The sequence below is a fragment of the Candidozyma haemuli genome, assembly GCF_002926055.2.
Source record: "Candidozyma haemuli strain B11899 chromosome Unknown G_2014730914, whole genome shotgun sequence".
Classification (NCBI taxonomy): Eukaryota; Fungi; Ascomycota; class Pichiomycetes; order Serinales; family Metschnikowiaceae; genus Candidozyma; species Candidozyma haemuli.
In genome coordinates, this window is record NW_020289905.1 from 138679 (window position 1) to 158330 (window position 19652).

At 46.9% G+C, this 19652-nt stretch overlaps 6 protein-coding genes across 6 annotated transcripts; 3 read left to right on the forward strand and 3 right to left on the reverse strand. All coding sequences in view use genetic code 12, as the record gives it.

Annotated features, from left to right (window-relative positions):
- Window positions 1-751: 751 nt before the first annotated feature.
- On the reverse strand, window positions 752-3205 carry CXQ85_004198 (uncharacterized protein; the record flags this gene model as incomplete). The annotated part of the gene is made up of 1 exon (XM_025487826.1): window positions 752-3205. One exon carries the CDS (start codon window positions 3203-3205, stop codon window positions 752-754), a length of 2454 nt encoding a protein of 817 aa, XP_025341634.1.
- A 5112-nt stretch (window positions 3206-8317) lies between these two features.
- Window positions 8318-9355, forward strand: THI13 (4-amino-5-hydroxymethyl-2-methylpyrimidine phosphate synthase; the record flags this gene model as incomplete). The annotated part of the gene is made up of 1 exon (XM_025487827.1): window positions 8318-9355. The coding sequence occupies one exon, from the start codon at window positions 8318-8320 to the stop codon at window positions 9353-9355; it is 1038 nt and encodes a 345-aa protein (XP_025341635.1).
- A 1828-nt stretch (window positions 9356-11183) lies between these two features.
- On the forward strand, window positions 11184-12908 carry CXQ85_004200 (uncharacterized protein; the record flags this gene model as incomplete). Its single annotated transcript, XM_025487828.1, has 1 exon — window positions 11184-12908. The coding sequence occupies one exon, from the start codon at window positions 11184-11186 to the stop codon at window positions 12906-12908; it is 1725 nt and encodes a 574-aa protein (XP_025341636.1).
- A 317-nt stretch (window positions 12909-13225) lies between these two features.
- On the forward strand, window positions 13226-14767 carry CXQ85_004201 (uncharacterized protein; the record flags this gene model as incomplete). The annotated part of the gene is made up of 1 exon (XM_025487829.1): window positions 13226-14767. One exon carries the CDS (start codon window positions 13226-13228, stop codon window positions 14765-14767), a length of 1542 nt encoding a protein of 513 aa, XP_025341637.1.
- Window positions 14768-14896: 129 nt separating this feature from the next.
- CXQ85_004202 (alpha-mannosyltransferase) lies at window positions 14897-16459 on the reverse strand (the record flags this gene model as incomplete). Its single annotated transcript, XM_025487830.1, has 1 exon — window positions 14897-16459. The coding sequence occupies one exon, from the start codon at window positions 16457-16459 to the stop codon at window positions 14897-14899; it is 1563 nt and encodes a 520-aa protein (XP_025341638.1).
- Window positions 16460-17660: 1201 nt separating this feature from the next.
- Window positions 17661-19652, reverse strand: CXQ85_004203 (ABC-F family ATP-binding cassette domain-containing protein; the record flags this gene model as incomplete). Its single annotated transcript, XM_025487831.1, has 1 exon — window positions 17661-19652. The coding sequence occupies one exon, from the start codon at window positions 19650-19652 to the stop codon at window positions 17661-17663; it is 1992 nt and encodes a 663-aa protein (XP_025341639.1).

The window sequence follows — 19652 nt, forward strand, 5'->3', positions numbered from 1 at the left end:
TACGTAAGCGATTGTACGTAATTTCACCTGGAGGAACATGTATTTTTTCCGTGGATACCCCAGCGAGCCTCATACAGGACCACAGCAGAAAGGGTCCATTAGCCTTTTAACTACCTTGTCGAGACTTATGCTTCTTCAAGTCAGTGCAGCCCCCCCCTTACTGGATCAAACTCAAAGCAGCATCCGATGAAAACTCACATGGTAACAAAAGCAGTGCACAGAGCGCATTTTGTGAGCTCGCCAAGGTAGAAATGCATGAACTCTAAACTTCATCTCGCTTGGGTCTCGCGTACCGTAGTACCAGGGTTTTACAGCCATTGCGTCCCCGTCTGACCCGGCTCCACAAAACACGGATCCTCTCGAGGTCCCCCACTTACGCTATTGGGAGGCTGGACGGGAAAACGCTTGTTTGCAGCCAAAATAGGTATCCTGATTTAGGGAAAGACGAAAAATTATTCTCCAAGTAAGCTTCGATTTGTTCTTTTTCGAAGAGAGAAGGATTTTTTTATAATTCTTTCGTTGAAAGAAGAACTTTTCTTCTACAAAGTAAAGTTTATAATTAGCTTGAATTAGCATATTAAAGAAGTAGATCAAAGATCCAAAAGGCACCAAGGGCGCAATATATAACGAAAGGTAATGGGGTCATCAAGACCTCAAGCGACGAAATAAACCGGAGAAGGTACAAGGCTTCCCGGTTTGGGTAAAAAAGGTCCATGAAATGATATAATCAAACTCATATCTAGCATGCTGCTTACATGAAAGCGAAAGCAACCAAGGAGATCAACCAAGAGTAGTTGATAACCTGGCCAGCAGCACCACCCTCGTAAGTGGAGACACCTGGAGCTGGAGCTGGCTCAGATGGGCCAGCAGATGGACCAGCAACAGTGGTTGGAGCACCCTCAGAAGGAGCTGGCTTACCTGGAGCACCCTCAGAAGGAGCTGGAGCACCCTCAGATGGAGCTGGCTTACCTGGGGCTGGCTCAGATGGACCAGCAACAGTGGTTGGCTTGTCCTCGGCACCTGGACCAGTCTCCTTTGGTGGGAAAGTAGAGATGTAGACAGTCTTGGTACCCTCGACAGTGGACTCGTGGACAACACCAGTCTCGGTGGTACCCTCGTGAACCTTGGTCCAGGTAGAACCAGTCTCCTTAGGACCGTGAGGCTTGTCAGCAGTCTCCTTTGGTGGTTGTGGCTTGTCACCGGTCTCCTTTGGTGGGTGTGGCTTGTCAGCAGTGTCCTGAGGACCGTGAGGCTTGTCACCGGTTGGCTTACCTGGGTGAGGACCAGCACCAGTTGGCTCAGTGTAAGTGGCACCTGGTGGGCAGACCTCGGTGGTAAGAGTAACGGTACCCTGCTCAGTCTTGGTGTAGACCCATCCAGACTCGGTGGTCTTTCCACCTGGGCAGACAGGACATTCAGAAACCCATTCAGTAAGAGTGTGACCCTCGGTCTCAACAGCAACGTTACCGGCCTTGGTGGAAGTGGTTGGCTTACCGTCTGGGCCGTAAGAAACAATCACCTCAGCTGGGGCAGTGACAACCTCTCCACCTGGAAGAGTAGTAGCAACACCAGTAGTGTAGGTGGTTGGCTCTGGAGTCACAGCAGGAGCACCCAGGGCGAACAGGGTAGTGGTGGTTGGCTTACCGTCTGGGCCAATAGACACAATGACATCGCCAGTAGCAGTAGAGACGGAACCATCAGACAAGGTGGTAGGAACTTCGGTCTCGTAGGTGGTGCCAACAGCAGAAGAAGCACCCTCAGAGCCAGAAGCAGAAGCAGAAGCAGAGCCAGAGGCAGAGCCGGAGGCAGAAGCGGAACCAGAAGCCTCAGAAGAGCCAGAGGAAGCTGGAGCGGAAGCGGAAGCGTCGTCAGAAGCGGAAGCAGAAGCAGAAGCGGAAGCAGAAGCGGAAGCATCGTCAGAAGCAGTAGCAGAAGCAGAAGCATCCTCAGTAGCGGAAGCAGAAGCGTCACCAGAGGCAGAAGCACCCTGGGAAGCAGAAGCAGCGTCAGAACCAGAGCCAACAGTGGTGGTCTCAGTCAAAGTACCAACATCAGACTCGGTAGCAAGGGAAGAGACAGCAGAGCTGACAGAAGCCTCACTGGCAGAGAGCTCAGACTGCTGAGACTCAACCTCAGAAGAAAGAGAGGCAACGATGGAAGAAGCCTCAGAAGTAGCCAGGGCAGCGATGGAAGAAGTGACATCAGCCTGGGTCTTTGGGGTTGGGAAAGGCTCACAGGCACACTTCTCTGGAATTGGGTTTGGAGCTTCACCGTTGTAGGAGATGGACCAACCACCGCCGAAGAGACCGTTGGTCTGGAAACGGCTGGCATCGTAACCTGGACCAATGTTGAAGTCGAGCTTGAAGACAATACCGAGCAAGAAGGTAAGGGTCAAGGTCTGGCCGTTGTAAGAGTGGCCAGTGAAACCAATGTCGACGTGGATGGTCTTGTCACCACCGAAACCAGCAACGTTGTAGCTTCTGGTACCAGTGATGGACTGGGTCAAACCGAGAATGTTGATGGAAGCATCCTGACCAGTCAAGGCAACGGTCTGCTGGTCGTCAACAGACAAAAGCTTGGAAACATCGAAGACAGAGTTGTCACCGACGTTAACACAACCTGGACCCTGGACACTAGAGATCTGGTGCCAGACAAGGTTGTCAAGACAGATGGCACCGTTGTTGACAACGTCAAGGCCAAAGATACTGGTCTCAACGAAGGAAACGGAACCTGGGGAACCACGAGCCTGGGCAACGTGGATCTTACCGTTGTTCTCCCAGCTCTTAGAAGCCTGAAGGCCGATCTGTGGGAAGAATCTGGAGTCAGAAGTACCCAACCACAAGTTACCGTTGTTCTCGAAGTTCTGGACGTTGACCTTAAGCTTACCAACAGCGTTACCCTCTCTGGAGTCGAAAGAGACGTCACCGTCGTTACGGAAGTCATTACCACCGTGTTCGTAGTTGATGGCTCTGTTCTGAGCGCTGGTAACGTAGAACTCACCCTGGTTTCTGAAGAAACCGGTGGTCTTCACCTGAGCAACGTTGATGAGGGTGAAGAAGGTGTCTGGGGCGATGTTAAGGTTGTTGATGTCAAGGTTGGTGAGATCACGGTAGACGGTGTTCTCATTGATGTCAAGACCGTGAACGGTCGACATTAAAGCGAGCGTGGTAGCCAAAGTGCTACTGAATTTGGAGATCAAAGTCATAGAAGTTGAATGATAGAGAAAGAAAAAAAAAACTTCAAGTTGGTTGGGATTCTTGCCAATATATATAGTCCAGAGGAGTGGTAGGTTCTGGTTGTGTGGCTGCAAAACAAGAATACTGGTTCTTGGTGCTCGCTACACATTCTTAGCCCCGTTTACAGCCAACCAAGCGTGTTCATTCTCAAAAGAGCTGATCGGTTGCTCTGGTTTCGACTTTTTCGGTATACCCTTTTCCAAAAAGGTAATGGGGGCTTTGTCTCTGCGTCAAAAGTTGTGTGATATACATGGTTCTGCTCACATGGTAGTGTTGCTGAATTGCCGCCTTACTGATCATTCACCCAAAAATTCATAAATAGCCGGCAGCAAACAAGGAGTTCACTGTGCTAAACTTGTTTCTGGCCTTACTTTTGTCAAGCTATGTCTTACTGGGAGCTTTGTGCATGTACATGTATGCACATGCAGAGATGCTTTATTTCGCTTGAGCAGGCCCTGTGCGTCTCCATTGTGCATGTGCAGGGCATGAATGTACTGGCTTGTAAGCGAGCCCTGTGAGGCTCCTTCGAAAAGAAAAGAGATAGAATAAACGGGAGTCCGTGGTTAAGCATCCACGACCGTGTTTAGGAGCTACTGGAATACAAACAACAGAAAACAAAACGCTCGAGTAAACAATTCACGTCCAAATCAGTTTCGAGGCGGGCTGGATTATTCGCCTCGAAACCAATGAATGCAAGGCGTGTAGACGCCCAAACTAGGGCGTAGCACCAAAATTAGACATCACGATATTGAGTAACGTGGGGCCCTCCGTGGGCGGCTCGGGCGCGAGATTTCATTAAGCGATTTTGGATGTAGAGGTTATGAGTAACACGTCGCCCACAGCGCCCCCCTTAGCAACCTTGCCAGAAGCGAGTGCCCTACCCCAGGTTTCAGAGTCATAAACTACTTTAGTGGTTTTAGCAAAAGCTAAAGTGGTGGTGCGCGAATCGTCTACAAAACCTTAAAGGAGCTGGTCTAAAGCAGGAGTCGGTAGCACCTGGCAACATCACACAAAACGGCCCTATCTAACCCCAAGTCCCAAAAGCGTATTCTATCTTGGGGTGCTTGAGTATTCGTGTTTCACTGAAATTACTTGGACTCTCTATTAGAGCCCCACGGCCTGAGTCAATATCATGTGCTCGACATCCACCTCCCATTTTTGCTGATAAATGCACCTCGCCTATACAATCAGGACGCATCCTCGCCTAAGTAGTATTAACCAGAATCATGGATCCCGCCATGGCAAAGAGAAATGGGGCAACGTACACCTGTAGTTGGCCAATACCCATTTTGGGCGGCTAAATCCACCAAGACTGAAGTTGTTTTGGTTAAGTCCATCCCTTGTTCAGGATGCTTTTCCAAACGACCCTGGTAGGTTGCTCTTCTCCCCTGAACCTCGGTTCTCGAGGGTCTGCCAGCAGCCGCCCTCTTGATGGTCTAGCAACCCTAAAATCACTTTTGTCCGACTAAGGCTGGACTTAAGCAAAACTAGGTTTAGGCTGATCCCCTAAACTTTTTAGTTGCACGGTCTATTAATGTCTATAGGCCACAAAAGCATGAAGAGTACTTGGACCTAACCCTGCTGGACAGACTACGCCTCGTGTTCCAAAAGCATCGTGTTTGTTGATATTATGATTAGATTGTTTTGTTAAGAAAAATAAAATTAAACCCTATGCTTCAGTTTCGTACCGTGTGTGTTTTCTGAACATTACCCTTTCCATCGAACGTGCGGTCTATGCTTGGTGCCGTTCCAAAAGGGCGTTCGTGCATTTCGCCACAGTTCGAGATTGAATAGGGAAGCAAACATTCCCAGAACACCAGCAGGTTTGCCTAAAGCAGCTTCTTGGACCTAAGCCTATCCTTAGGTTTTGGCTTGGTTGCTGGAAGAACCGTTTCTCCGAAGATTTTCGAGGAAATTGGCTGGTTATTTCCGACAACTATACCAAGAGTTACACAAACTGCAACTTAGCTAGGATCAAGTGAGGTGGGGGGACACAAAGTCAAATGTCTCCAACTCACGCCCAGGACGTGAAATTTCACCTAGGCGGGCTTTGAAAGTTTTCAAAAAAAAAAAAAAAAGGTCAATAAGTTATCTATCTCATCTACGTGAGGCCAAAAAAAAAGCCATCATGTCAAAACAATAGGCCGTTGGGAAGGAGGGGAGGATGCGTTGAAAGCCACCAGGGTTTGCGAGGTAAGGGGGTTGGGGGTCCTGGGTAAACTCTGGTCCCTTGCGTAACGATACACTGTATAGAGGTACATTCTAACAATACAGAAGCGACCTGCATGTTCCTAGCGAGACTCGTAACGAGACAGAAATATTGGCAGGCTTATCGTGCGTCTCGCAGTGCATATGCATATGTTGGCTTGTATGCCTGAGCGCACCTGACACTATGGCGAGAAAATTTTCCAGCTGTGGCTTCTGTTAAAGTGTTTCCGTGTTAGCCCTTTCCAAGTCTCCAAAAGGGAAGCAACCCTGTGTATTGAATATTACGAGGCTGTTGTTTCCGAAACGAGCCAGTTTGATCGATATACTTCAAGAAAAATGGCTCATGACTCCGGAAAAATAGAGCCTACTACCTGGCCGAGGCCTTACCCAAATGCATAGGGAAAATCGGCCCAGCATGCATAAGGCGTGGTAGAACGTATTGATCGAACTTCATTTGTATATTCGGTAAATAATAATAAAAATTAAGGTTTCTACAGTAAAAGCGCTATTTTAGTGGCTTTGAAAAGTTATGTGAACTGCCAGCCTTTCGCTTTCTCCATGGGCACCAAACCGCCAGCCACGTTCCCCGGTACCGGTCCCGGTTGCTAAGAGCAAATTCACAGCACTTCGGCCAAAAAAACTTGGTTTCTAACCCACGGAGACCACCGGGTACCGTTGACAGCCGTACCACAAAACCAGTAAGGATAGAGGAAATCCGAAACGGGAGCATGCTCCTTATGCTGGATGTCGGCAGCAACCGATGTGCTTCTCTTATTCTGCCTCCCTAATGCAGAATCTCGGAACACTTTAGGACAGCCCGCCAGGCTCGACTTGCCCCTTGGAGAGGATCAACTCACAAAAGTATAAGCCAAGGGGAATGATAATTGGGCTTGGAAGCCATGAATATTGCGTTATCGGTTTCACATAGCCTAAAGCTACCATAACTGCTACGTTTTCGGGAGAGCTGTGCAAAGCAGGAAGCAGACTTCCCATGTACGGTTTGGTTGACTGCATTCGTCTTCTGTCAGGCCACGAATCTAGACAAAAAAGGAACAAGCCGAGAAAAGCACTTCGCTTCGAAGTAACGCCATATGCTTTATTTTTGTCTCGACTCTCTTTTCACAAGCAGGTGATGTTTGTCGTTCTTTCCTTTTTCTATTTTTTATTCCATTCCTTTTTCTTTTGGGTTCGCTTTGTGTTCTTCTTTTCTAGCCCTCTGGCCTTGACTTTCCTTCCGTGGGGGATCTTCACGGATTTCAGTTGAAACAGTTGAACTGAAATTTTTTTTTATTTATTTTTACAATTAATGGTTCTTTCTAGTTTAGGTGGTTCTCTTTAATTCCGTGTATTACGGAGTGAAGCGGATTTTTTACTGGAAACCAAATTAATTAATTTATTTCCAGCTCAAATTAATAAAAAAAAATTCTAAAAATGTAGAGCCAGCCAGAAACTCACATGTGGATTTGCGTTAATTAGGTTGCCGCTAGCTAAAATTGTAGTGGTTGCTTCTAGAGTTGGAGGAAATCCTCTGTGTCTTCGAGAATTCCACTTCGTTAATTAAAAAAAAAAAAATTCATCAAAAAATTCAGCAAAAATTCAACAAACTTCGATGACTTCCATATCCAAATATTTACAGAAGTAAATAATACCCGAGAGTTCTTTGAAGGTTGAACTAATGTGGTTGTTCCGTTTCCCTATCCAGAAGTTTACATCCAGTGCATTTGGTCTCCCACCAGTCTAGACTTGCAACTACCAGAGCAGTACTATCAAATCTACCTGAAGATGGGTAAGTCTACGGCTTTAGCATCGTCAAACGCCGGCGATAGCCAAAGAATCGAACCTTAAACCACTTAAGCTAGCTGCATCGAAATTACTTTAACTCTAAAGGTTAATCCGCTGCAAGTGGTATGAGAGGTCTGCTATAGTTACCTCACTCTGCTTCTTGCATTTTTCAGGAACAATTAACTTTAACTTAGAAAGTCTATCTATTAAAAGCAGAAAAAGCATGGTTGATCGGCCCACAAAAAGCCTATTTATGGTTCTGGTGCCTGAGCGAGTTGTGCCCTAGCCACTCCTAGCATCAACAGAGGCTCAGTCGCGAGGCGTGTTTTATGGTATGATCAACATCAAATATCAACAATAAGCCTACTGGAAAACCCTGACTTCTTCAAAGTTGATCTATTTCATTTTCACAAAAGCGAATATCTAAGTCAAGTCCAATGTGAGGCCATGACTTGGGTGCGACCTCTGTATGCGAAACAGGGCTCAAGATTGAATGAACCCCTGAGGCCCGATAAAGGGAAGTCAGGGACAAGAAAAGAGACTCCAAAAGGGCCTGCCAATATAGAGACGCTCCAGAGCACCAGGCTTGTTCTTTCCTTCGAGTCTTCTTCCTTAGGTCCACCATCGTTCTCCCCTCTCATTGGCTGAAAGCCAACCAACTACTAAGGGCCTGGCTAGGCCTGGCTCCCTGAAGTTGTCAAGCCCTTGTGGCTATGGCAGCCCCCTAGGGTGACAACCAATCAGAAGCACCCAGTTCGACCTGTCAAGGGAGCCCCGGCCCCTGTAAACGCATATCATTATGATAACCAGTGCCTCTAGACCGGTGCCCCACCTTGATAAGACCCCTTAGCGTATATGCGCTTACAAGGCTGGCCCATGCGCACATTTAACCCTAATCCTCTGAGACATTACGAGTTACAATACCAATATACTCTAAGAGGTCCAGAGGTTCTCTACCACTCAGGGGCTGGTGTTACCCTTGGAGCCTTTATGCGCTTACAGGAAAGCAAGGGTTGTTGGGTTCGCCGGGGTATTTAAGCTCCTCGAGCTCCAATTATCCCGTCTTCACCGTTTTTTTCTCTTAAATAACCATGTCTACTGAAAAAGTGTCTTTTTTGCTCAACTGGCAAGCTACCCCTTACCACATCCCCGTTTACCTCGCCCAATTGAAGGGCTACTTCAAGGAGGAAAACGTGGATGTGTCTGTATTGGAACCTTCTAACCCTTCTGACGTTACCGAGTTGATTGGCTCTGGTAAGGTCGATATGGGCCTTAAAGCTATGGTTCACACCTTGGCTGCCAAGGCTCGTGGCTTCCCCGTCACTTCCGTTGGTTCCTTGTTGGACGAGCCATTCACTGGTATTTTGTACTTGGAAGGTTCTGGTATCACCGAGGACTTTACCTCTTTGAAGGGTAAGAGAATTGGGTATGTTGGAGAGTTTGGCAAGATCCAGGTTGACGAATTGACCAAGCACTACGGCATGACCCCAGACGACTACACCGCCGTCAGATGTGGTATGAACGTCGCCAAGTACATCATCGAGGGTAAGATCGATGCTGGTATTGGTATCGAGTGTATCCAGCAGGTCGAGTTGGAAGAGTACCTCAAGGAGTCAGGCCGGTCCGCCTCCGAGGCCAAGATGCTCAGAATCGACCAGTTGGCTGAGTTGGGCTGCTGCTGCTTCTGCACCATTCTCTACATCTGTAACGATACCTTCTTGAAGGAGAACCCAGAGAAGGTCAAGAGAATCATGAAGGCGCTCAAGAAGTCTACCGACTACATGCTTGCCAACCCGAAGGAGGCCTGGGACTTGTACTGTGACTTCAAGCCACAAATGACGTCCAAGGTCAACGGTAAGATGTTCGAGAGATGTTTCGCCTACTTCTCTGACTCCTTGTACAATGTGCACAGAGACTGGAGAAAGGTCAATGCCTACGGCAAGAGATTGGACATTTTGCCAGCTGACTACCAGCCAAACTACTCCAACGAGTACCTTTCTTGGGACGAGCCAGAGGAGGTTGCCGACCCATTGGAGGCTCAGAAGTTGATTGGCAAGATCCAGGAAGAGTGCAAGGCCTGTGGTGGATACAGAAGATTGGAGTCTGCCGTTGTCGGTGCTTCCGCTTAAGTTTTCTGGCAGTTTATAGTAACTTTTGAGTTTCTTACGCAGATGTAGTGACGTAGGCTTGGATACTGGAGGAAGTGGAGGTTTTTTGCAGCCATTCTGGAGTGGTAGTGTAGGCATTGTGCAGGGTAGAAGGGTGTTTTTGATGAAAGGTGGATCTGATTGGACAGTTGGAGGGATTCAGGCGGACTGGGGGAGTTTGAGGTGAGAGGATCTGTTTTGTGTATTTTTTTGTGTGTTTTTTGGTCGTCTGGTGGAAGTATGGGCAGTGTAAAGGCAGTCGCAGGTAGAGAAGTAGGTGAGAGGAAGGGAAGGTCAGTATGGCAGGATAAAGGCAGAGGGAGGTTTTTTGGGTGGTGTAGTTTGTGGTTGAGGTGGTTTTGGGTGTTTTGGGTGTTTTTTTGTTCTTTATTACTTCTTGTGTATTTCATTGATGGTGGGTTGTTAAGGAAGAACAGGTAGTGTTCGCAGTATTTAAGTGTGGTATACTGTAATGGACAAAAAGAGTAAACGCAATAGTGACCTTAAAAATCAGGTTTTTCTTGAATTCCCTTGAAAGTGAGTAGGTATAGAAATTGGGCACCGTTTTATGCCCTGTACGAGTTTCAGTGGATTTCATGAGCTTTTGGGTGTTTTAGAGGCCCTTCATTTATTCAAGTAGTTCACTCATACTTAAGGGAACCCAGGTGTTTGAGAAACGCCAAAAGATGGTCAGACTATGGGATGAAACAAAAAAAAAAAACAGAAAAAGAAGGGAAAGCTAGGTTAGAAGAAGCAAAGCCAGCTAAACGTATTGGGAATACTTACAAGAACCCTTTGAAAGGGACTAAGGAATTACTCCGGCTGAGAAGGTCGTTCATAGCTTCATAGTTGGGTCCATGAGAACACACTATCTACATTATTTAAAGCCAGTCCTGGATTGTTCATTTCAATCTTAGAAGCCCCCATAACTTGTTTATTTCGAATACATTTGGATTTGCTAGCGTATCTCGCATCTCTTAGGGCACCCTTCTTGTTTCATCTTCCCAACGCAGTACCAACACTAACAGAACCATAAGACGTAGAATAAAAAGAAACCAGAACAGCTAAAGATACATGGATTCATCAAACTTGTGCCAAAGGTCTTGAAATAAAACTTTTTTACATTTGATACTCATTTCTGTATACCATTCTGACACTAACCTTTGCAGCCAACACTCCAAGCCATACTAAGCCCCAACTGATACTACTAAGATTCCATTTGGAACCTACTAAACACAAATTACCTTCACCATACACCTAAAAACAACTTCATCCTCCACCTCTCCCTTGCCCTTCCCAAACATTCCACCCATCCAGTACCCATCCTTCTGGCACCTCTCATTGGTCCAATCCAGATCCCCCACACCAACCACCCCCAACCACCGTCCCTTCCACACCCAGGCAACCACCAAAAATCCAACCACTACAAAACCAACCATCCCTAATCACCTCTTCCTCCCCTTCTCCCACCCCCCTTTCTCTTCACAATAATACCTCGTATTTTCTTCACCTATTGTCTTCGCTTTTTCTCAGCCTTCCATTTTTTGCACCCATTTCACACCAACTACCTCACGGAACAAACACACAAAACCACAAAACCCCCCAAACCACACTTCCCACACCAACCCAGCCAACCTCTACCAGCGTCCCCCTTTTCCGAAAATACCCGCCGTGGCACGGCTTCTTGACCCTCTGCTGCCGCTTATCTTTTCCATCTGCGCGCCGATCTCGGATCCTGCCCTCGATCCGATCGGTTATTTTAGATAAGATACACCTGATACTTTGCATTTGCAACTACCAGGTTTTTCTAATGAACAACTATCTTATATGGGTGTCGTTGCTGCTCAATGCAGTGCTTCTTTGGGTCGCCATAACGAAGGTGCCTTACACGCTGGTGCCATTTTTGGTGCATCCGCTGGACCAGTATATTGACGGTGCTGGGTGGTTTGAAAAACACCCCATCGATTTCGTTAACGCTTCGGCTGTGTTTAATACGGTGCACGGAGCGTTGAAACAGAAGGATAATGATGTTTTCCCCGTGGGCGTCTCTTTCATTCCAGCGTATATTCCGCCAAATACGTTGATGTACCATTCGACGTCGCTGCCACATATTCCAGATGGCTACGAATGGATAGCTATGGACTACGAGTTTAGTTATAACTTTGCACGTTTCGATAGGGGCAAGAAACCGGTGTTTAGAAGGCCTCCAAAGAGACCACACCATGATTCAACTAATGGCGTCCACCAGGTTTCGTCCAAGTTCAGTTTACCTCTGGGCAATGCGTTTCTCTATACCTTCAGAAACACTAAACCTTTGGATAAGCTTATTTACCTTGATGGAGCTTCGGCTGCCAAGACAAATACCGGAGAGATGGACCAGCAGTCGATTCTTATGAGACAGAAGAATGTGGATGAGAGAGTGGACGAGTATAAGGCTGCTGAGGTGATTTGTGAATGGGGTAAGGAGTTTGGTCTTCAGGGCATTATTCGTCTTGAAATTGGTTACGAAATGGTACTTTGTGATTTCCACGATGGTATAGAACTTGCTGCTAATGTTTCGTTGAATAACGTTACAGACTTGGCCCACTTGCCTTATGAGAAGCCAGTTCCTGAAACTCCTCTTGAAACCAAAAGAGAGAAGCTTCTTGATGGCTGGTCCAGTTTCAACAGCTGGGAGCATCTCAAAGCAGGTGGAGGTGTTGACGACGGAGAGCATAGAATCGTTCTTGACTTCTCCAATATGGTTACTCCACTTAATCTGACCTGGATCAACCCAGACCCATACAAGAGAAGAATCCATAACCTTTCTGAACCTGCAAAGGAAGCTATTATCAGTGACGTCCGTAAAGGTCTTGTTGAACCGGTTGATCCATTCAGGAAGACCGATTGGCAGTTGCTCACTAGGAGAATCGAAGAGAAGTTTGCTCCTTTGTTCATGTTGCTTCAGACTTCTTTCAGGGTGTTTGAAGAGAACCTGAAGGAAGGTGACCTCTCAGAGGTTTTGGAATCTGCCGTTTCAGACCTCACCAGAATAACATTCAACTTTGTTAGGAGGTACTCCAACAACAACATAAAAGACCAAAAAGCCAAGGAAGAGCAGGCTTTCAAGGACGCCATCAAAGACTACGCCTTCCACACTTTCCCCATAGCCACCAAAGCGGACAGCTTGGTGTTTTCGTCGCTCTACAGAGTGACCACCGAGGTTGTTGGCTCTTTGTTCGACATATACTACACCACGAGAGAAATGTTACATGACATTTATGTGGAACCCAGCACAGCCCGCCACGAAGAGTTTAAAAAGACGCTCTTGCAGAAACAAAAAGACCTTTCAGATCTTTTAGGTGTTTTGCGCTGGTCCATATTCACCCGCTGTTCGAACTCCTGTGCCTGGGATGAAGTCTGTTACTCCCCTACGTGGGGACCAGGCCCAATGGGTTGGGGAGCCAACGATAAGTACTTTGTTCACGACGGTGATCGGTACAGAATCCCAACAGAATTGACTTGCGTCAGTTACAAAGACGTACCTCAGCGCTAAGCGCCAAGCCCAAACCAACTAACGAATAAAACGTCAATATACGCAGAATAGGGGAAATGCCGCTGGGAGCCGCTGGTGCTTTTGGACTACCGTTGGGTGACTCGTAGTCATTGGACGCCGCATTATAGTACTCAACAATGACTCGTTAGTCAACACACACAAAAAAAAAAAGCCATGCAAAGCCTATATGCCAAAAATTCTTAGCCAAACGTCTGATGGGCGCCCAAGATTTCAAAATTTGAATAGGGGTTCTTCTTTTCCAGCCATTATAAATATCCGTTGAGATCCTGGTCTTTTTTCAGGATATGGATCAAAGAATGGAACATCCACCAAAGACATCCAACGACTCTTCCTCTCTCACCAAGACTGATGATATCAGTACGGTGGACCTTGAGGGTGCTAATGCTGAAGAACAACAGGAACTTGACAGGATCTATAGAAAGTTGGATAGAAGAATCATCCCAGCTTTATGGACCTTATACTTCCTTACGTCTTTTGGAACCAACACTTATGGAGTCACGTTAACTATGAACAGAGAAGAGGGCCACTCGTTGATCCAGAGATTGGACTTGTCGCCATTGAACCTTTCCACGGCCAATGCTTTAGGGTTTATTGGTACTATCCTCTTTGATTTACCTATGAACTTGATCATGACTAAGGTTAGCCCTCAGACTTGGTTGGCTCGTATTGTCATTTCTGTTGGACTCATCTACGCATGCTACTGTGCTCTTGACAACTACCAGGGCCTTTATGCTGTTCAGTTCCTTGGTGGAGTGCTTGGTGCTGGTGTTTGGCCTGGTATGTCTTACTATATCACTTTATGGTACCCAAACCATAGAATGACAAGAAGAGTTGGGTACTACTTCACAGCAGCTCAGATTTCATGTGCCGTGGGAGGTCTTGTCAGTGCTGGATTCCAGAAAATGGACGGTACCAGAGGATATACTGGCTGGCAGTGGCTTTACCTTATCTATGGATGTATCACGGTTGTTGCAGGTTTCTCTTTACTCTGGTGGCTTCCAGATAGACCGTTCAAGACCCAGAAACCTTCAACTAACGCCTACAAGAAATTTATCAGAAAGTACCTCACTCCAAAGCATCCTCTTTCTACCCACGAAAAGGAGATCCATTGGAAGGATATGATGGACAGACAGAGAAAGTTGAACTGGGGATGGAAGGATATTGTGCTTATTGTCACCGATTTAAGACTCTACCCTATTGTTATCATGTACTTTGGTGTTGTTGGAACAGGTTTTGGTCTTGCAGTGTTTGGATCAACCATCATTTCTGCCCAGAACCCACATCTTTCAGATATTGATGTTTCGCTTTTGTACGCCCCCATCTGGATCTTTGACTTATTTGGAATTCTCACCATTACTCCATTTGCTGACCGTTGCAAGAACTACAGGTTCTTGTTCTTCTCAGGTGCTTGTGTGATAATTATCGTTGGAATGGTAGTTACCACTTTTGCTCCAGATCCATGGAGCCGTTACGGTGGATTACTCATTGCTGGTTACGGATTGGGCCCTACTGTGCCCATTTGTATGTCCTGGTCAGCTGAGATCTTTGAACACCGTTATGGTGATGTTGGTGCCAGTTGTGCTGCTGCTTTGGTTACTGGTTTGGGAAACCTTGGTTCTGTGACAGCTACCTACGCCTTGTACTCTGGATGGCCTGATGACGTTGACAGAATGTACTTGGGCTCTAATATGGTGCTTGTGGGAATGCTAGGCATTAGTATCTTTTCTTCGTGTGTTGCCAAGTTCATCCAGAATAAGATCAGACAGGTGGACGCATTGCCAGCTGATACTGACCATGAAGAACTGGCCATTACAGCTACTTCCACTGCCCAGAAGTGATGCTTCTCCAACCTATTCAACCCATTTTTTTACAGCCTCAGATAACCATCCTTAATATCTCTAATCTCGCTTACTGTTATCGCCTCCTTAATATCTCTTGTTTATAATCTAATCCTGATGTTTAATATTCTATAAAATACCGTAGAGAGGACGTTCGTTCCACACACCAATAATGGTGTTGATCCGTTCTTTCTCCTCTTTGTCTAAGATGATGAGGCGGCCGCCGTCGTTGGCATTGGCACAGTAGTATGTGGCAGCACATCCTCGATTTTCTACCTTGTTGAAGTTTGAAATTGGGCGTTGTCCCGTTCCAGGCTCGTTCTTGTCGCTCAAAACAGCGGGTATGATGATTTCAGATACTGAAACTGGGCCATTATAGCTCTCACGAAGGTCTGCAATGGAACTGAATTGCTGGCGGAAGGAGGAGTACCAGAGGTAATCCTTGATCCAGGTACCTTTCTTGCATTTAGTTAAACCGCCGTTGGACCAAAGAAGCAGGTTATTGCCGTAATGGGCAATCTGAGGCGAACAGACTTCTCCAGTAGACTCTATCTCGCCCATGGCGCCCGCAGTGTTGTAGTGGAACAGGAATTTCGAGTTTCCACTGATCAACTGCCCGAGCCAGAAGAGATCCTTATCGCCATACAAGATCTTCCCCGTCTTGCGGTAGTATTGCACGACAACAGGAATAATGAGCCCAGAGAAATGAGTATCTCTGTCCATGATCACCAAACCACTTTCAGCCACATGTTTCGAGTTAAAAAGAAAGAAGTTATTCCGGAGTTGGGCAGGATCAACCGAAAACCCAAACGGAGTCTTCTTGCTAGGAAGAAGCCCTTTGAAAAAGTCCATTTTCCATTTCTTCAAAAGCACATTAAGCTCACGGTCTCTAAAGAAATAAGCGCCGGTTTCCTTATAGCCCTCAAGCTCAAAGAGCAGGCTAGGAGCCACATACGGCACGGTATCAGCATCCATGAGAATCATCTCCTGGAACGAATTAAATATCGCCGCAAACCATTTCCGATTATATCCCTTAAAGTGTTTATCAAAGCCAGGAGCGAGGTACCTGCCCACGTTCTTGAAGCTGATTTGTTGGTCGTTTCCCAACGCACGAGATGAAATGGCTGCATAGCTCAAGAGCTTGATAGAGACATCAGAAAGCTCGTTCAAGTGAACAAACTCAATGGGAAGCTCGTTCCCTAGATGATTAAGCACGCGTAGCAAGTTGGACGCCCTGCCAACCTCTGCATCGCTGATACTCACCACAATGCCTCTTCCTCTCATTTTATTCTTGTGTTCCCGCAAGAACAGCAATTGGCCTGATATAGGCCCTGCTGGCGGGTGGCCCGAGAAGAACGGTAGAAGCTGTTTTTCAGCCAATTCAGCAGCAGGCGAAAGATCAAAGCCTTTCTCCAAGTAGCACCGGTTAAAGATGCGTAGATGCTCTATATGGTTCGTCACCGCCAGAAGCGGCTGGAGCGACAGAGACGAAGGCTTCACGGGCGCTTCATGAGCCAAAGCTTCAAAGTACGAGTTGCACAAGCGATCTAGCGTTCCGTGGTCCAGAAACACCAGCAGCGCCATGATATCACTGCTCAGCATCATATGTAGCGTTCTGGACGGCCACAAGTAGAGCGACACGATGCCCACGGCAAATAGACAAACCACGGCAAAGCGAGTCCTTGTTTTCATGGTGGTTGAAGACTGAACTGAAGTTTGAAGACTGAAGGATGAAGGAAGGTGATGGGGGCTTGGGGCACGTGGGATGGAAGGCGTCAATTGACCGGTACCAACAAATAAATTAATAAACCCAACGACAAGTATAAATACTCGGGCTTTCCCAGGTTTCCAAAGTATATATATTTTCCTCTCCCCGACGGGCTGTGCAATCAGGCTATGCAAACACTTAAAATTTGTTTAAAGTTGCGATGACGGCAATATACGAGACGCGCAGTCCATCTGCGGTAGAAGGTGGATGGAGGGAGAGAAAGAGAAGAGGAGGAGGAGGAGAATTGGGTGGAAAATACGATTTAGATGGAATTAGGGGGAGTTAAGGCTTTACTGATTTTATTGGGTTTTTTATATTTTTTATATAGTGGACTTGGGATGTAAAGCTTTAGGTGGACTGGTGAATCCACTGAGGATTAGCAAGCAAGCAGGTTTGCAGCCATTGAGGAAAGTGTGGGACCAAAAGAGGAACAGGGAGAGCACACAAAGACGGAAGGGCAGACTTGGAGGCGTTCTGGGGCTGTTTGGTGGCTGTTTGGGGTGTTTTGAAGGTTTATGGTGATGGGATTTATGGATTCATGCAAATGCTGGTTAAGCCTGGAGTGGCTGAGTCAGGCTGAGCCCAATGGGTGCAAAATGGAAGAGGGGGGTGGATTGGAGAGGAAGGGATGGAATGAATGGGGTGGATGAGGTGGATGGAAATTAAGGTTTGAATTGCTGAGTTGTGGCTTTTGGATGTTTTGTGGTGTTTTGGTTGTGGTTGGTGACTTGTATGGATTAAGCTTGGTGAGGACCAACAGTTAGTACTGGTACTCCAGGGAAGGCATTTCTCCAGATCCCTAGATCAGAACAAGGCTTTTCTCTCGCTTGTCTGATTCGGGATCGAGATCGGTTCCAGTTCAGGCGGTGGGTGCCCAAGGCTGAGCAAGGCTGTGCTGCTTATATGGACCGGGTTCTACGGGAAAATCACCAAAACAGCGGCAGCGACAGTGGCTATGGCTGTTCTATAAACAGCTTAAGAGCTGTTTGGTTCAGGCCAGATCTACAGGTGTGATATGCTGGGACAAGGGAGGAGGATCTCTTGTTACATAAACAGCAATGGTGGACTTGAGACACAAACAACCAGATAACACTGGATCTGAGATCTGAGCTGCATTTGTGACTCTTATAAGCCGAGCGTGCCGATATACTCATCTATGCTCTCGAGCCGCTTGAGCTGCTTCTTTTCAAACGTATAGATCTCCTCGGCAAACCTCGAAACAAAGTACTGGTCGTGGGAGGCAATGACAACTGCGCCTTCGTAGTTGGCAACCAACTCGGCTAGCGAGTCGATCGAAAGCATATCCAAGTGATTTGTCGGCTCATCCAAAATGAGCAAGTTTGGCGACAGCTCAAAGAAGTTAAGCGCCAACTTCACACGAGCCATTTCTCCTCCACTTAGCGTATTCAACGGTTTGACTGCTGTAGTGCCCTTGATTCCGAATTTACCCAAATGGCCTCTGTACTGACTTTCCTTGCGCTCTGGGAACTTGTCGTTGAATACTGTAAGAGCGGTTGCGTCGTCGTCAAAGTTGGCTTTAAACGATTCGGCGTTGAACTGGTCAAACGTTCCAATCGTAGCGTTGCCGGGTCTTTCGACTGTACCCACCGTAGGGTTGTTTTCACCTGTAAGCAACTTGATAAGCGTAGACTTACCGGTACCGTTGGCACCCACAATGGCAATTCGTGCTCTTTGGCCAATACTCAAATTGACTCGTCCAAAAATGACAGAGTTATTAGAGTACTTGTAGCCGACGTTGTTCAACACCACAAGATCACCCTGGTACCGCATCGGTGGAGGAGGTTCCACCTTCCATACATCTGGAACCATCTGTTTATCGACCACAACTTCATCACGGATGGTTTCATGGTACCCGCCTCTATCTCTGTTAAGTTTGAACCGATGGCCCTTTTCATTCACGTCCATACCGATTCTGTCGAGCTTCTTTTTCCTCGATACCATAGTTTGCACTTTCTTATCGTCACCACTTCTCTTTGCAGCCACGAGTGCTTTCTCCACACTCAGTTCCAACGCATCCTTTTTCTTTTGATTTGCATCTGCCTTGGCCTGCAAGAAGCTCTGCTTATCCTGGTAATCCAGAATATACTCATCGTAATTACCCGTGAAGTAGTCCAATCCTTGGTCTTTACACACAATGATCTCTTCAGCAACCTCGTTCAAAAAAGCACGATTATGCGAGACAACCACCATGGAAACATCATCCAAAGACTGTAAATACTTCTGGAGCCACAACACTGTAGGCAAGTCAAGATGGTTAGTAGGCTCATCGAGAAGCAAAATATCAGGCTTGATAAGCAATGCAGACGCCAAAGAAGCACGAATACGCCAGCCTCCAGAGAGAATCTTTGCCGGTTCCGCAATCATCTTCTCTGTAAAGCCCAAACCAGCTAAAATCTTTGCAGCGTTCACACGAAGCACTTCCACCGAGTCGTAGCCCTGGAGCTGGTCTGTCAATTCCGAAACAAGTTCCTGAGCAACCAAAGCTTCGTCGGTGCCTTCTTCAACCACATCATCCAAAGAAAGCGCTTCAACTTGTGAAAGCAACGATTCCTGTTCAACCAAAGCCTTTCTGGCCTTATGGCCTCTGGTCCCCGACCGTTCCGAAGCAATTTTCTGCGCTGCCGCCAACTCCAGCTTCTGCTTTTCAACCTTGACAAACTTAATCGCCTGTTTCAACTTGAGAGCATCGCCAGAGTCTAAGGCCTCTTCCAACACAGCCAATTGAGACAGCAACACCACCCTTTCCTTGTCTGCATCGACCACGGTCTCCAAAACCAGCTTTTCCGTGCCTTCCACAGCCACCTGTTCCACGTACAACGTACGAAGGTTCGAAGCTATACCCGGTATCTTCTTATACCCAATACACTTCAAAAGGGTCGTTTTCCCACACCCATTGGGCCCGATAAGCCCATACTTGGCGCCCTCGGTAATCCTCAAGTCAGTATCCACAAGTAGATCCTTGAGACCCGCCGAAAGCGACACTTTCCGCAAGTCTATATCCTTGGATAGCGTATCTAAGGTCTCATTATGAAATCGAGAGCTCTGCGAGGTAGCGACGATTTGTTCCTGATTAGTAGTTTTCTGTTTTCTGACCAT